This window comes from Octopus bimaculoides, chromosome 22, assembly GCF_046866305.1.
Source record: "Octopus bimaculoides isolate indiv1 chromosome 22, ASM4686630v1, whole genome shotgun sequence".
NCBI classification, from domain to species: Eukaryota; Metazoa; Mollusca; class Cephalopoda; order Octopoda; family Octopodidae; genus Octopus; species Octopus bimaculoides.
The window spans coordinates 36,579,769-36,597,879 of NC_142949.1; the positions used below are offsets into that span (position 1 = coordinate 36,579,769).

Genomic DNA, 18,111 nt, shown 5'->3' on the forward strand with positions numbered 1-18,111 from the left:
ACACATGTACATTCACATCTACACACAGCCATACACATGCATGCACACACAAACATATTATGATTAATAAAAACAACAACAGTAGAAACATTTGCTGCCGTTATGTAAATTAAGTTGATCAATACTTAACTGTTAGTCTTGATTCTTTCCATAGCATTGAAGTTTTTTTGTTGGTAGTTTGGTACTGAACTAATCAAATTCATTGCGTAGTCAGGAGGGCCATGGTTGGGTCGAGTGGAGTCTTTATTCCAGCCGTTTTTGGAATTTTTCATGAGTAAAGACTCCACACAAAAAGCTTGTGCTTTGGTACTTAGCATTGTTAGCAATCAGTTAATGAGAATATCAACAATGGTGTTTGAGATTTCCGATAGGTTTTTGGTGTTCAATGTAAGGCATAGGTTTGTCCACATGGATTAAGTTATTGGTTTGTCTACATGAGTTAGATTACAGGTCTGTCCACATGAAATAATTTATGAGTTTGTCCACGTGAAGTAATTTCTGAGTTTGTCCACATGAAAGATGCTAAGAGTTTGTCTACATAATGTAAGCTATGGGTTTGTCCACATGAAATAAGCTATGGGTTTGCCCAGAATGACATCAAAAGAATTATAAGAACTATACTGACCAAAAGTCTTAGGGTAAAAATCCACAACATCCAAGTAAATTGCAGTGAAATAGAATTGTCCAAAGTCAGTTTGTGGTCCCTGCAGGTATTTTTCTTAGAATTCAAATACTCAGACAATCTTTATCAGAGGCTGTTTCTTTCCCAGTGCTTTCTCTAGAGATGACAAATATTGATGATGGGGGGGTCACAATAATAAGGAATAAATAATAATACTACTAATAATAATAATCAGTATAAGCTTCTGTATCATTATTTGATGAAACAACAGAATTGCTTGAGAGGAGCAACAAAAAAAAAAAAAAGAAAAAAAAAGAGACATGCCTGGCTGTATTTATTCTCGTTCTTTGTGCTTAGAGTTCAAATCCAGTTGAAGTCGGCTTTGATTTCCATCCTTTCAGGGTTCAATAAAATAAAATACCAATGATGTGCTGGAAGCTATAATCGATTATTTCCACAATCCAAGTTATGTCCAGGTACCTACATAAGAAGTTTGTTGTTGGTGTAGTCATCATCATTATTATTATTATTATTATTGTTATTAATATTATTGTTATTGTTGTTATTATTATTGTTATAATTACTATGACACTTTGTGGGGTTGTTGGCAGGCGTTAGGAAGTGCATCATGCTGTAGAAATCAGGCCAAAGATGACATTGGAGCTCGGTGCAACCCTGCAGCTTGCTGCTTCCTCGTCAAACTGTCCCACCAACGCCAGCATGGAAAACAGATGTTAAATGATGAATGATGATGATGATGATGGTGATGATGGTGATGGCGATGATGATGATGATGATGGTGGTGACTTTAGAAGTTTTCTAGTTGCATGTGGCTTTCTATGCACAATGAAGTGCAACGCTTTGTATTTTGGGGTACACACAGAGACTGCACTTTGTTATGTATATATGTGTGTATATATACATACATATATATATATATATAGAGAGAGAGAGAGGGAGACGCACGCATACACAGGTATATATGTATGCATGTATATAGGAATGTATGTATGTGTGTATACATATATATATATATGTATGTATGTATGTGCGTGTGTGTATCTGTGTGTGTGTGTGTGCGTATACATACAAGTTGAAGTTTTTGGGAGCTATGTATCTTTTAGAGGCTATGTATTTTTCCTATTATTCGAAGAATCTAGTGAGGAAGTTGATTCAAAGATGTGGAAACTGGTAGAAAGTGAACCCCGAGGGAAAAGATGCCACCATTTGCTCTTTCGTTGCTGTTCATTTCTGCAATGATCCCAGGTAAGTTTACCTTTATGGCAAGTTGTAAAACACACCGTCTTTTAAGTGGGAGCTTGTGCCTATATACACGTATGTATATATATATGTGTTTGTGTGTAAGGGGGAATATATATTTATTTATATATGTATATATAAGTGGAAGTATGTGTACATATATATATGTGTGTGTACAAATGTATGTGTATAAATGTATATATATTTACATGCACACACGCACATGTATACATATTCATATGCATTTATATATATGTATATATATACATGTATGTGTGAGTATACATACATACACACACACATATATATATATATATACATATACATTTGTGTGTATATATATGTATATATATATACATATATACACACACACATCCACAAACCCTCAAAGATTGTACATGAGTGAGTGTATGTGTGTGTGAGGTGGAAGTGAAGGAAACAGGTAGAAAGAAGGAAAGGAAGAAATGAAGATAAGAAAGAGCAAACAAATCCTGGCGTCGCGTGTGTCGCGAGAGCTGCTAATATAGAGGCTGTTATCACACCTTAAGATAACTTGGTGAGTGTGTGTGTGCATGCGAGTGTGTTTCTACATGCGTGTGAGTTTATGTTTTTGACACACACATGCATATCTATCTATCTATACATACATGTACATATATATATATACATATATATATACATATACGTGCGTGTGTATGTATATATATATATATATATACATACATGTATAGAATGAGAAAGAGAGAGAGACTCAGGCATGGCAGTGTGGTAAGAAGATTGCTTCCAAACCAACTAGCAAGCCCCCCCCCCCCTCCTTAACACACGTGCTAGGTTCAGTCCCACTGCTTGGTACCTAGGGCAGGAATCTTCTACTATAGCCTCGGTCTGACCAAAACTCTGAGTGGATATTTGGTAGATGGAAACTTAACAAAGCTTGTCGTGTATATATATATATATATATATATATATATATATATATATATGCGTGAACATTTAATGTGGTTTTAGAGTCAAGTTTTGACTGCTATATCTAGCATGGTGGTATCTCTTAGATACCCTCAATTATAATTTTAATAATAATAATTACGTATGAGGTTTCTATTCCCATGCTGGTCACCTGATATGATCGGTATTTCAAATAATGACCTTATCCTTATTTATATAAATTTATATATCCAAACAACTTTGCTATGTCCACACAGTCTGCATCTCAAAGTCTGGAACTACCATCTGGTCCAGCGTATCTATCGACTGGAAGCTGTCCAGAGATGTACAACCAGAATACCTTCTGTCTGTCACTTACCGTATCTTGAATACATTTCTTCTTTGGGCATTAACACACCAAGTTTCAATACCTAGCAGGTCACAAGATTATCCACCATATTTCCAACACCTTTGATCACCTTTTTGAGTTCAATACCTTTATCGTCCACAGGTATGTTTATAAAATAAAAAAAACAGCACCCATAAATTTCAGAAACATTTTTATTTTTTCAAACTCAGAACTGTCGCAGCATAAAATAAACTATCCATGTCAGTTGTTAGCGCTGGGGATACCATATCCTTCGAAACTCACCAATCCTTCTTTTGATGTACCTAAGCACTCTTTTCCTCTTTATAACTGTTTATTTTACTTTTCTTTCTTTTTGTGTTTTATTCTGTGTACTGTGCATATAGCTTTCATTGCCATCTATATTTGGCCCATGGCCACTTTCTGTCCCTACTTTTAGCCTTTTTTGTTGAGTTGTAGTTCACCTGAGCACTGCAATAAGTTTATGATTCTAGTCCCTGCTAGGATGAATATTTCTCTCTCTGATATTTGAGCTTTTAACACAAAAAGTCCATAAGCAATGTAATCTCAGGACAAATACTGCAGTTAATGGCCTATCAACAGAGTATATACATTAGGTATGATATATAGATGGCTATTTTAATTAAATACTGCTTCAATTGTGTATACCGGATTATTAACCAGTCGAGCAACGATTTGCAACATCGGCAAATGTCTTTAATCTCCTTTACCTACATCCAGCTCCACTTGTCCATTTTGGCAGGGTTTCTATGGTTGGGTGTCCTTCCTAACACCAACCGTATCCCTGCCCCGTAAAATTCTCTTGACTTCTTCACTACAGTTTTCACTTCCTCGTCACTGGAATAATGTTTGCCTCTCAAACCCTCTTTCACGGGGCTGAAGAGATGATAGTCCAGTGACAAGGAAGTGAAAACTGTAGTGAAGACGTGGCTCAAAGAACAATCAACAGAATTTTACAGAGCAGGGATACATGCTCTCATTCGAAGGTGGAACATTGCAATTGAGAGAAACGGTGACTATGTTGAGAAGTAGGGATGTGATCCACAGAGGACCAGCTTCATTTTGATGTATGATACATGTTCCTGTGTTGGTAATTATACCGGTCCTAAACAAAATGGCATTACTTTTTGACTCACCCTCGTATTACATGAATAACAGAGACTAAATGGAGAAAAAAGAAAGAGAAAAGACAGATTAAAAGATTAAAAAAATGTACCAACAACAAAAAGATTTTTTTTCCCCCTTTTTATTTGTTTTGTAGTTTTACAGACCTGAACTCAGAATAAGATGTGGCTATGTTGAGTTTGAGTTTGAGAGAGAGAGAGAGAGTGAGAGAGAGAGAGAGAGAGAGAGAGAGAGAGAGAGAGAGTGAGAGTGAGAGTGAGAGAGAGAGAGAGAGAGAGAGAGAGAGAGAGACTGAGTAGAGAAAGAGAAAGAATGTGAGAAATAAAATCATTGAAATTTCTTTACAAATTATAAAACAAAAATAAACCAATAATGCTTATCTGTCCTCCCACCACTCCTCTAGTTCTTCCCAACAGAAATTAAGTTTCTCTTGTCACAATCGTCATGGCACAATTAAACAGACAGACAGAAAAAGAAAAGATAAACAAGATATCCCACCCCCATCACACACACACACACACACACACACAGAGAAAGGAAACAAGAAGGGCCACAACCTAATTCATTTGAAAAAAAAAAGTTTAGAGCTAGAGCTGAATGGAGCCTGAAGAAAGGAAAACAAGAAAAATTGGTTAAAGCACAACTGATTGGTCAGTGAAGAGGAAGGCTAAATAACATCCCAGTTTCTGACTTGTGTTTTACATTTTGTTTCTATCATGTGAAAAGAAGGAAAGAAAGAGGGAAAAGACAAAAAAAAAAGAAACATGGTACAACCCTACTACCACCACCACCACTTAACAATCTCCTTGCATTTTAAAGCAAAAATTGCAGTGCATGTAAGGTTAGGGTAGGGGTCATACCAGATGCCTGCAAGAAATTTCAGACAGAATTTTCAGCACCTTAATACAAAAACAATACAGGTTACTTAGCTGTCAGTGGGATTTGAACTCAAAATGCAAAGAAACAATACCAGGTTTTATCTGACATCTTACCAATTCTGCTGTTTTAAGAATAAAAATTCTTTAATGGGCACAAGGCCAGAAAATTTGCAGGAAGGGTCTTAGTCGGTAGTATCAACCCCAGTACTCGACTGGTACTTATTTCATTGACCCAAATGGATTTAAGGCAAAATGGACCGTTGCAGAATTTGAACTCAGAGATTCCACTGAGCACTTAGTTCGATGTGCTTATGATCCTACCAGCTCACCACCTTAATAGCAATAATCCTTTCTGCTGTAGGAACAAGGCCTTAAATTTATGGGAAGGGAGCTAGTCAATCACACTGACCCCAGTGTTCAACTGGTACTGATATTATCGGCCCCGGAAGGATGAAAGGCAAAGTCACTCTTGGCAGAATTTGAACTCAGACCAAAGACAGATGAAGTGCCACTAAGAATTTTATCTGACTCACTAATAACTACCAGCTCGCTACCTTAATAATAATAATCCTGCCTACTAAAGGCACAAAGCCTCAATAATAATACTTTCTAATTTTGGCACAAGGCCAGCAATTTTGAAGGGCGGAACAAATCCAACCCATGACTCCCAGTATTACCCAGAGAGACTGGAAAGTAAAATTGACAGAGGTGGAATTTGCACTTAGAACACAAACAATCAGAAGGAACTGCACTCTACAAATTTTCTCCAAAGTGTCAAGGATTCTGCTAGCTTCCCATCTTCATAATCTCCCATCATAAAATGCTTCTTATATTAATAATACAGGAGCGTCTAGTTTATGGTATAATAATTGAACAATTATGGTTACAATCAGGGCTGTGGAGTTGAAACAAAAAAACCTCAACTCTGACCCCTCTATGTAATCAAGTGATTGTGGTCTATTTTACCCGACTCAAGCTGCCCCTTGTCTCCAACTCCGACTCCACAGCCCTGGTTACAATCATTTGCAGAATATTGTTGGATTAAACAGAAGTAACACATACACTTACAACAACCAACTGTATTGTTTTACAATACAGCCACACACACAAGTGCATACAAACATACATACATACATCACTCACACATAAGTACATCTATATATATATATATATATATATATATATATAAAACACAAGAATGTATACACATGTATTATACATGCATGCATACAACCACTTAAGTGTTAATTTGAAACATTACGCTAAGTTAATTGAGAAAATTAGTCAAGTGTTTGTTCATTAACAAAAGTAGAAATTAAAAGGAAAATAGAACTAAAAACAACAAAAAACAACAACAAAAAAAAGGTAAAGAAGAGTTCTGTCTTTATATGTTTCGATAAGGCACATTGGTACCTCGTTTAGATTGGTAACAATGGTAGATAATTACCACAATCACCACCAAACCAATTCCTACAGCCATTCCGGCAAAGAAAATATCGACTCGGAATTTTGAAGGTTTATCTGGTTTAACGGTTGACGGGTGAGTTGACGTGTGAATTGTAGTGGTAGCCTTTGAAGTCGTCATGTTTGGTGACAAAGTCGTCACATTTGGCGAAACAGTCGTCACATTTGGTGACGTGGTCGTGGTGTTTGGCGACACGGTTGTAGTGTTTGGCGACGTGGTCGTAGTGTTTGGTGCCGTGGTCGTAGTGTTTGGTGCCGTGGTCGTAGTGTTTGGTGCCGTGGTCGTAGTGTTTGGTGCCGTGGTCGTAGTGTTTGGTGCTGCAGCTGTAGTTTTTGGCGCCACAGTCGTAGTGTTTGATGCAGCAGCTACATCTATGTAAAAGAGAGAAAAAAAAAAAAAAGCAATTAAGCCACATATTTCAAAATTACCAGATTTCTCATTATTTTTGAAACAAATGAAATGATGTTTGGAACTAATTAGCATGAATCTTTGAAAGTTTTAATTTAAATCACTGTATGATAGAAAAGTTGTATCAGAAAACAATGGGTGGTCTTAGGCAAGATGGTATCAAATGGATCAAAAAAATATATGCACTTGGTTCATTTATCCTCTGGACCCAATTCTAACATTTTGGTAGTGACCCTAGCTTAAAATCCAGAACAGAGATAACATGGTTCAGTGTTTTAATGCCCATTTTTCCAAGCTGGTATGAATGAGAGAGATTTCTGTCATCAATTATTTTAATCACCTTATATGAGGCCAAGTGCATGGCTCAGTGGTTAGAACATTGAGCTCACAATCATGAGATTGCGAGTTCAATTCCTGAACTTTTGGGTTCAGCCTTACCGCATGGTTAATCAAAGCCTTGTGAGTGGATTTGGTAGATAGAAACTGAAAGAAGCCTGTGTAAGAGAAAAGAAATGCTTCCAATGTACAAAAGCTGTATTTTAATACACAGCTTTTATTATACCTTGGAAGTATCTTTTATTCACACAGTCTTTATGACAGGCTTCATTCAATTTTCATCTGCCAAATCCACTCGCAAGGTTTTGATTGGATCAGGGATGTGATAGAAGACACTTGCCCAAGATGGCACATGGTAAGACTGAACCAAAAACTCTTGATTGGGAAGCAACCTAATTGGTATCTAGAAAAAGATGAAGGACAAAAAAAAAAGTTTAATCCTAGTTTCATTCAGTCATTAACATTTTTTTAGTGTTTGTGTGTTAATATTGGTTGGACAAAAAAAATACTTGGGACATTCGGCTAGAAAGGAATGTTTAGCCATTCATTTATGATATTTGCTCGAGTGTGCGAATGGGATGAGAGAGAGAGAGAGAGAGAGAGATGTATATACAGAAAGATCTAGAGACAAGGAGTGGAGAGCAGAGAATGTATGTCAGCAGTTGTGCAATCAGAGGTGATATCACATGTATGTACCTGGAGAAGTCAGTTAGTCATGTCGATGAAGAAGTTAACTAACTACTGTGTCTATAATACATACACAAAGACGATCAACATATATTTATATATATATATACATATATTTATATATTCTTTTATTTGTTTCGGTCATTTGACTGCGGCCATTCTGAAGCACTGCCTTTCAGTTGAACAAATCGACCCCAGGGCTCATTCTTTGTACGCCTGGTACTTATCCTATCGGTCTCTTTTGCTGAACTGGTAAGTTACAGACACACAGACATGCCAACATCGGTTGTCAAGCAATGGTGGTGGGGACAAACATGTACACATACGTTATCATTTTCAAATTTTTACACTAGATAATAAAAGTTAATAGTATCTTCACAAATTATTTTTACTTGAATTATTTGCTCCATTATATATATATATATATATATATATATATATATATATATATATATAACACACACACATACATACATACACGACAGGCTTCTTTCAGTTTCGGTCTACCAAATCCACTCACAAGGCTTTGGTCAGCCCGAGGCTATAGTAGAACTCCCTCATTGTCTGACCTGTTTAAAATGAAACCAAATACAGGTACAGCAGAGTTCACCACCACCCCCTACTTGAGCCTCGTGGAGCTTTAGGTGTTTTCGTTCAATAAACACTCACAACAGCTGGTCTGGGAATCGAAACCACGATCCCACGACCACAAGTCCAATGCCCTAACCACTGGGCCATTGTGCATCCACTGTCATTATATACATATACACACACACACACACATATATACATACACACAGTGGCCAGCTTCCCTGATGGCAAGTGGGCCCCTGCGCCATTAGAATCCATATGGGGGGGGGGGGGCATCCCCTCTTGCTTGAGAATTTTTTAATTCACTCCTGAAAGAATACATTAATTATTTCAGCCTGGCTGTGTTTGTAGACAGTTGAAAAGAATACTTTTAACAAAAGAAAAAAATTAAATGATAGTATTGTAGTTACGGGTGGGCCCCCTTAGTCTCCTGGCAACCAATATTTTTAGACCCAGTCTGTCACTGCATACATACACACATATCTATATATATATATATATATATATATATATATATATATACATACATACACACACATTTTTATACATGCAAATACACAAACATACAAAAGTAATCTACTTTTAAATATTTCTATTAATTAATTAATTTATCTAAGGTAGCCATTAGAGAATCTAGCGGTCTTCATTTTTTTTCTTCTTTTTGGCGTTTTTTTCACAATAAATATTTTCGTGAATAAAGCAAGAAGTTTAGAAGTCTCTACTAGTTTTAGTACCATACTAAACGAGTCCAACCTCAAATTAAACTAAGAGCAAAAAAAAAAAAAAAAAAAAGAAATCACTACCCTGCTCCTCAAGACGTAAATTTAGTGAAGTCTGGTAGAAACTGTCATTAGCCCTCGTTAATATATTTTCAGCGAGTCCATTGCTAGGCCACACCAATTAACACATTACCTCATTACCTTAACGACTTTCTTTGTAATCTAATTTCATTGAGTTAGAATTTCTTTTAGTGAAATGAACTAGATTTAATTTGTGAATGAAATTATCACTAGATTAGAATGACTAGCGAGTGGCATTCTCAGTTTTCTATTCTAATTTCATTCACATCCGTGGAGGTATGCGGCTCAGTGGTTAGGGGGTTGGACACATGATAGTAAGATTGTGGTTTCAATTCCTGGACTGGGCGATGCATTGTGCTCTTGAGCAAAACCTTTCATGGTACCTTGGACAAGTGTCTTCTGTAGCTTCAAGCCAACCAAAGCCTTGTGAGTGGATTTGATAAATGGAAACTGAAAGAAGCCTGTTGTGTATGTGTTTTTGTATTTGTGCCACACCAATGCTGGTTTGTTTATGGCCTTATAACTTAGTCGTCTGGCAAAAAGAGAGCAATAAAATAGTTACCAAGGTTGATTTGTTCGATTAAATCCTTCAGGGAAATGCCCAAGCATGGCTACAGTTCAATGACCGTTTTAAATCCAGAATTATGGGGAGGGACTAAAATTTAGGTTATTTAGATGCTGTTTTTATGAAATCCCATTCCAAGACAAGTGGTCTTCGGTTTAGATCCACTGGGCAGCACCTTGGGAGAGTACCTTCCACTATAGCCCTAGGCCAACCAACACCTTGCAACTGGATTTGGTGGACAGGAACTGAAAGGAGCCAGTTTGTGTGTTTTGTTTGTTTATGTCTCCAAAACTGTACTTTAGTAAGACGAGTTTGGTAGAAAAAACATCAGGCTTAAAAAAAAAAATTTAAATATATACTGGGGACTGATTTAAGGAAAGATTTCTTAAGTTAGAATTTACTGTTTAGGAACATGGAAGTGATCTAAAAGCATTCCATCAAAATTTCTTACGTCCCAAACACCAGCTAATGACAAAATTATTTCACTAAATTTTTCATTAATTTCAAAATTAATTGAAACAAAAGACTTTGGCATTTCAAAGGAAACATGGTAACAAAAGGTTTAAAATCACTCACAATATTGTCATTTGTTTCAATTCTCATTGCTTAAGCACTGATTATTGTCATTCATTAATTGAATAACCTATATTTATTTTGCCTCGGTTTGTGTATGTAATACTTAATGGAGCAATATATTCCATTTATACAGACAGCATTTATATTATCCAGAAGACAATTGATTGATAAACTATGAAAGAGAATTGAAAACAATTGTTAATTCTCTTTTGGCTTGCAAGCTACAAGGAGACTCCTGTAGTGCCAGTGCTATTAAAAATAAAAAGTACAGTAGAGTTTGTACATGGTTGGCAAAGACTAAAGAGCTCTCAAGCCCTGCAACTATGCAAAGCTTGAGAAGGATCTTTAAGCTTAATGAGGACAAGACAACCTCTATGATGTTGGTACTGTGATAAAATGCAGCCAGTACACTTTCTAAAGTGGTTGGTGTCACAAAGAGCATCTGGCTATAGGAACCATGCCAAAACTGAGACAGTGGAGCAAGATCCAACCGGTTTCATCCTGTTGGATCTAGCCTATACCAAAATGGAAAACAGACATAAAAAAATGATAATGCAATTATTTGCAAAGGATTGGGAATAAACATTTAAAACTATGTATGGTATGTATGGGCGTATATTTTCATTTACATGTCTCCGTCATGCTGTGGTACCACTCTGAAGGGTTTAGCCAATCAAATTAACCCCAGTACTTTATTGGTTGTCAAGTGACAAGGATGGTGACAAGTACGGAGAGACAAATGTCGCAGGCTTCTACAGTTTCTGCCTACCAATTCCACCCACAAGGATCTGGTTGGTGAAGGGCTATAGTAGAGAACACTTGCCCAAAGTTTAGTGCAATCGTAGTGAACCTGACATCTTGTGATTGCAAAAAGATGCTTCTTAACCACAGAGCCACCATTATTTAACATTCGTCTTCCATGCTGGCCTGGGTTGGAAGACAGCTGGTCAGCCAGAGGGCTGTGTCAAGCGCCAGTCTACTAGGACATGGCGTTTATGGCTGAATGCCCTTCCTAACGGCAACCACTTTACAGAGTAGACTGGGTGCTTTTTACGTGGCACCAACATATGTACATACACACACACGTAACTTTTTTGAATCCACATTCCAGAGAAGTGCTACACTTCGTTGACAGGGAACGAGGGATCAAATCCAGCTACATGCAGGGGATACGACATTAAGTGTACTAAGCTTCGTTTGAGTGCTACCAATGCAGTTGTACTGTAGCAGAAGGATAAATAATATCAGAGAATATATCTGATATATTTCACAACAAATGTGAGCTTTTCTTTGTGATTGACGTCAAGAAAACTCGTCAATCTAATATCGATAGACTGCCATAAGTGTCGTGTACGGCATGATATTTGCATCACCGTTGTAATCTTCTATGTTGGATTGTTATAAACGCCCATTTATGAGGAAGCAGTCGGCGAGAACACATTTGTGTAGGTAAGCAAGTAAGTAATAGTTAACGTGTTTGACCCAACACACATAAACAGTGAGTTTTTGTGTACTTTTAGAGTTTTCATTTCGCGGGATCCTAGAGGCAATAATCCAAACGAATAGGGTGGCGAGCTGGCAGAATCGTTAGCACGCCGGCAATAATACAATAATACAGGGTGTCCACAAAAGTCTGGGTACATGGGGATTAACACATACTTTAAGAAATTATTATTTCTTATATTTAATTGTTAATGTTATGATTTTATTTACTCCGTGTACCCACATGGAGATTAACACATACTTAAAGAAATTATTTCTTATATTTAATTGTCTACGTTACGATTTTATTTATTCCATGTACCCAGACTTTGTAGACACCCTGTAGAGTAGATATAGTCGCATATAATTGTTGTGGGGATAACATCACAATTATTTAAAAACTTTCCCAAGTTTCATTTTGTAGACATGTGATGTATGTACGTTTGTATGTGTACGCGTCTATCAATTCCTTCCTTTTTACATTTAAATTCCAATATAATCTTAATCTTCTCTATCAGAGAGATATTTGAAGAAAAAAATCCATTTTTCTGAAAGTTATGGGGAAACAAATTAGAGTGTATGGGGGTAATACTTGTCAAAGTATGCCCCCCTATAAAACTTTCACTTGGATGCAGAACAGTTGGTTTCACTTTGTCGGCCATCTTATATGCACCAATTCTTGAAAAACCGCCGACTTTTTTTCCTCACATCAAAATATTTCGTTCCACTTTTTAAATCCCCCCCCCCCATCAACACAGAACCATTCCTCGTTGACATCTAGTCCCCGCACTTCTCTCCACACTCTCAATGTAAATAGTTTTCCCTCGTTTAATTATTTCCTTCATTCAATCAACAAGTCGCGGCCTCACACGCACTGACACGAAACCATACAAGTTTCTAGAAAGACAAAAGACTATACACGAGAGAAACTTGAATATCAACATTGATTTATCTTCCTCCTGACAACGACAGATCCGTTTCTATTTACTGTCTTCTTTTTGTTTATAATAATGCATCAAGCTGTGCCAGAAATTTAGCGATATGTCGATCGAAGCTTTATCGATCAAGAAAATAAATCTCACAGAAATCAACAATATTCTTTCTTTTTTTTTCTTATCTTTCACTTGTTTCAGTCACTGGACTGCGGTCATGCTGCAGCATTGACTTCAAGTGTTTTAGTCAATCGAATCGATTCGCGTACATTTAACTTAAAGCTTCGTAACTTTTTCTATCGAGCTATGCCGAACCGCTAAGTTACGGATACATAAACAAACCAGCACCGGTTGTCAAACGGCAGGAGGAGGGGTGGCACAAACACAAAGACCCCACCGTACATACAGACGACGGGCTTCTTTCAGTTTCTGTCTATTAAATCCACGCCCAAGCTTCCACAGAAACTGAAGCAGGAACTTCTATAGTTGGAAAGCAAATTTCTTTACCTCACAACTACGCCTGTTTATCATTAATAAAGGACACATTCAATAATATAGTCGGCCTTATTATGTACATAAAACGAAAAGGACGGGAGTAGATTTGAGACAAGTTTATTTTAATATAGGAACCACGCCAGTTTGGTAGTTCAGAACTTTTAAAGTGTTGCTACAGAGACTCCCCCACTTTCAAAGCAGTCAGATCTCACTTAAAATATTAAGTTATATGAAAAATATTTAAATTGTTCGATAATATTTAAGTTGGTCATTTGAGACATAGAAAAAAATATTTGACAACGCGAAAAGTTTTCGTGGACAGTTTCAAAATCATTTTTAAAGAGGTTATTCAACAATTTGATGAAGACATGAAAGAAAGAAAGAAAAGAAAATTAAGACTGACACCATTTTGTTAATTATTGGGTTTAATTACCAGTGTAGTAATTAAACTTTTCAGTTTCTATTTAACCCCGAGTCAGTCCACAGTGAGCAAAACCTATGATCAAAAGACTTTCAAACCTCTATTACATTTTTAGGGATATTAAGGATAATGGCAATATCATGCAGGTCTATTTTTTACATAAAATGAGAAGGTTGTGTAATTTAAAATGGTATTTCAGTTATTTTTAGTAGATCAAACCCTATTTATTACATACGTGTTTAAAGCATTACTTAAAAAAAAACCTAATTTGAGTATGTTTAAAGATTATATATATGACAGAGTGGAGGCGTTACAAAGCTAGAAAAAGGCTACGTGTGGTTGATGGGGTAGATGTTATTTAGATGATAAAGGAGAAAAAGACGCGATGAAGGCCATAAGATAATGAGAAAAACAAAGTGAAACGAATATTTACTCAGTCATCTAGGATGTTTGGCATGCGTATTATAGACAGACAAATTAGAGAAGCTATTTGTCACACACACACACACGGGCATTAGAAGCTATTTGTCAAGATGACTCGAGTTTGAGCAATTTGGGTCATATAAAATTTCTTCCCCAACGGTCGAAACACACACACACACACACTCGCTATATATGGCGGGGTTTCTTATAGAAAAAAAAGGTGTTGGAGCACAATGTGACCTAACATGTCAGTATTGCTGTGTAAATTACAATATATGATATAATGTGAAGAAATACACAAATGTGTTTGTGTGTTAATATGAACAACACCCTGACTTATTATACGCCCCCCCCCCCCCCTGAAGAGTCACAGACGGTTTTATGTCCCAGCATGGTTACCGAACAGCCGGGAAAGATAATAGCAGTACATCATAAGACTTTTGGCATGGAAAACAAAATTATATATTTTTAAACGAAGTGTTTTAAATAATAATAACGATGTTGCTGATGGATCGATTTTTTTTAGAATTTTAGATGTTAAAATAAATAGTGAAAACTGAGGCTGTTGAGGAGGGAGGGCCACATTAGAAGTAGAACTTCATTTGTTGCAGAAACATTTTACTTGACATATAAAAGTTATTAATAAGGACAAAATATTGTGCCGAGATTTAACTATATTATACTGGTTAACTGGTTATATTTTCTCTAGTTATAAGCTTTACTTTCTGAGAGTAAACTTGCTAAAGATAAAAAAAAAATATCTAAGTCTGGATTCAAAAAGTTCTTTGATGTGTTTTTTGAAGAAGGAATGTTTATAAAACGAAATAGTAAATTAGGATTGAATATCAAACATTTCGGTTTTCGTTCTTAAATATCACAGATTTATACATTAATATTGTTTAGGTCAGCCCCAGGTTAGCCCAGAGTGGATAGACCTATGACGAAAGGCTTTTTTGAATTGTGCCCACCCCTTTTTTACTTATACTCTTAAGATTTCATAACCTGAAGGGTCACACAAGACGGTTGGTTATCATTTGAGGGTGATTAGGCCGTTACATTTAGCCATTTAACAAGGAGTGTAAGCAGGAAAACTTTTTTGTAGACGAGAGGAGAGGGTGGATATGAAGCTTGCTGAAATAAAACAGACAAGCACTGTGTATTTATTTACAAGTATAAATTAAAAACCAGCTGCACTAGACAGCGAATGATAAGAATAAAAAAGACTTCATACACACGAACAAAGAAATACATTGTTGTAAAAACATTTTAGTTATAATAAATTATTTAAAAGACTCGACATATCTTGAAGGAATTTCTGTATATTAAATAAGATTGCTTGAGGTATTTAACAACATGAAAAAGTAAACGGTAACAAAAGAAGACAGAATGTTTGGGAGTGCAACGGTTTTTAAACAGGTTCTTTAGTAATTGATTGCTAAGTCTTATTTCATTGCCCCACCCTCTCGGAATATTGGGAAGCGAGATGAACCTCGGGCAGGTATTCAAACTTGTAAGGAGATTGACCGTAAGAATTAAGATAATATACAAAAAGAATTAAAAAGATAATAAACACGATAATATTTGACATTTCGTTATCTTGTCAATCGTGGACTTTCATACAAATAAACAAACACTGAATTGTTTTAAGATTTATAAACTGTCAGCTGTTGAATCCATTTTCGATGTGATAATTAATTAGAAATTTGGTGCATTATTTGTTTAGATCCAGCTCTATCTGACCTGATCGAATCAACTAATGATCGATCATTCAACTTTTTGGAAGTATAAATTTTCAGATGGTTGTGATTTGAGGGAGATTTTGTTTCTATTTCTAGCAGGCCGAATACCACCCCCTCTGAGGCAGATACCACGTTGACTGAACGTCTAATTACTGGAAACTTCTGGACTAATTTCGTTGTTAGCTTTTTTTTTTTTATTAAAGATATTTACCGAAAATAACACAGTTAAAACAGTAAATACATACAACTAAATAAAGCAATTAGGTTAATATACTTGGGTATAGTAAAACTATGTACATAATTGAACACACGCACATGTATGTATAAATTCTAACAGTATATAATAAGCTAGTTTATTTACTGGAAATTTAATCCTTGTGAATGAACGAATAAACACATTAAATAAACGAAATATACTTGAGATTTTTCTGCTTATAAAAACTGTACACTACTCAAGTCATGTGTGTATATTGGTCACGTTTGCTGTATATACATATATGTATGCACATGTAATATATTAACTGTACGCCGAGTACTTTTCCCCACCTGTCGTTTGTAAAACCTAGATACATATATATATAAAATCACTTACCTGCAAACATGAAAAAGGCTCCGAAGAGCAAAAAACTGAAGAGAACGGGGAGTACAAAAAAACCACGCGTAGAGTTGGCCATCATTATTACTTTCTTTTCCAAAAACTGTTTAAATGTACACTCGATGAGATTGTGACACTCGCAAGAATGAAAAGCAAAATTTAACTGATTTACAAAAATCGATCTGTGGTAGTTTCACCGGTATCGTCTTTTTTCTTATTATTATTTGTTGTTGATCAATCAATTTGTTTGTTTGTTGATAAGTTGCTTAAATTACGCACTTAAGTAATTTGAACGTCAGTGTGGAAGTAGCGCGATAAAGCGTCCTTGACTCCAAGTGACCAGTTTAAACAGATTGAAAAACAGAGACTGAAAGGAAGGCAATTCCTCTTTGCTATATATATATAGACTGGGAGAAAGGGTGATAGTGATAGTGGATATCAACCAAGGCAGGATGGGCGGCGCGTATGACAGAAGAAAAAAAATAATAATCAGGTTGATGGGTAAAATAATACAGAATATAAATGTGTATATATATATATATATATATATATTTCAAAGGCAGCTTGGTGACAGAGTTCAGTTAATTTCGTAAATTATAATTAGTTATTTAGCTAGTGATAATGTTGTGTGTGTATCTATAGCTTTTCTTTTCTATAATTTCTTCTCGTCGGTAGCATTGCTCTGCTTTATTTATTTATTTATTTGTCTTTCCTGCTTTTTTTGTGTTATTTTTATAATATTATTTTGTATGCGTTTCTTCGTAAAATAGCAAGGGAGAGTTCATTTATTTTAAGTATACTTTGTCCCTAAACAGGTTTACTCGTTACCAGGAAACTGATAACTACGCGCTCTATAATCACTTTCACAGAGGTCATGTGCTCGATTACACGTCAGCGATGTACGTTTAGAGTTCATTGGCGCAATCGATAGAAGCGACAAACGAAATTGCTGCTGTCTGGATGCTGCTGAGATTCGGCTTATTTCCCTTACTGTGTGTGTTCGAATCACACTAACAGCAAATTTATATTTAAAAATAAAGAAATAAAATAGAATACAAGCTAATTACACATGTCTACCTATATATGTATGCATATTTGTATATATACATGCAAGTATTATATATATATATATATATATATATATATATATATATATATATATATATATATATATATATATATATGTGTGTGTGTGTGTGTGTGCAATTACCAACACTATATTAAAAAGCAATAGTAACATAGAATGTAAGTCAATTTCTGTTAATCAAGTACGACTATGCATACATATACATGCACATATTCATATACACACAAAGCAGACTATACATACATGCATAAATATCACAAACACGTACGCATAGATAATAGATTACCTTGTCATGATGACATATGACAGGAT

General features: G+C 35.7%; 2 protein-coding genes across 2 annotated transcripts in view; both read right to left on the reverse strand.

Annotated features, from left to right (window-relative positions):
* Positions 1 to 1,116, reverse strand: part of LOC106870318 (T-box transcription factor TBX15) — a 25,055-nt gene extending 23,939 nt beyond the window's left edge. The window contains exon 1 of the mRNA XM_014916340.3: positions 131 to 1,116. Within this exon, the coding sequence (XP_014771826.3) occupies positions 131 to 317 (187 nt within the window). The 5' untranslated portion in view covers positions 318 to 1,116. The remainder of the gene's footprint in view (positions 1 to 130) is intronic.
* Positions 1,117 to 6,563: 5,447 nt separating this feature from the next.
* On the reverse strand, positions 6,564 to 17,692 carry LOC128250564 (uncharacterized). Its single transcript, XM_089339633.1, has 2 exons — positions 16,710 to 17,692; positions 6,564 to 7,033 (listed from the first exon to the last, which is right to left on the reverse strand). The coding sequence occupies exons 1-2, from the start codon at positions 16,792 to 16,794 to the stop codon at positions 6,582 to 6,584; spliced, it is 537 nt and encodes a 178-aa protein (XP_089195759.1). The 5' UTR covers positions 16,795 to 17,692; the 3' UTR covers positions 6,564 to 6,581.
* Positions 17,693 to 18,111: the final 419 nt, after the last annotated feature.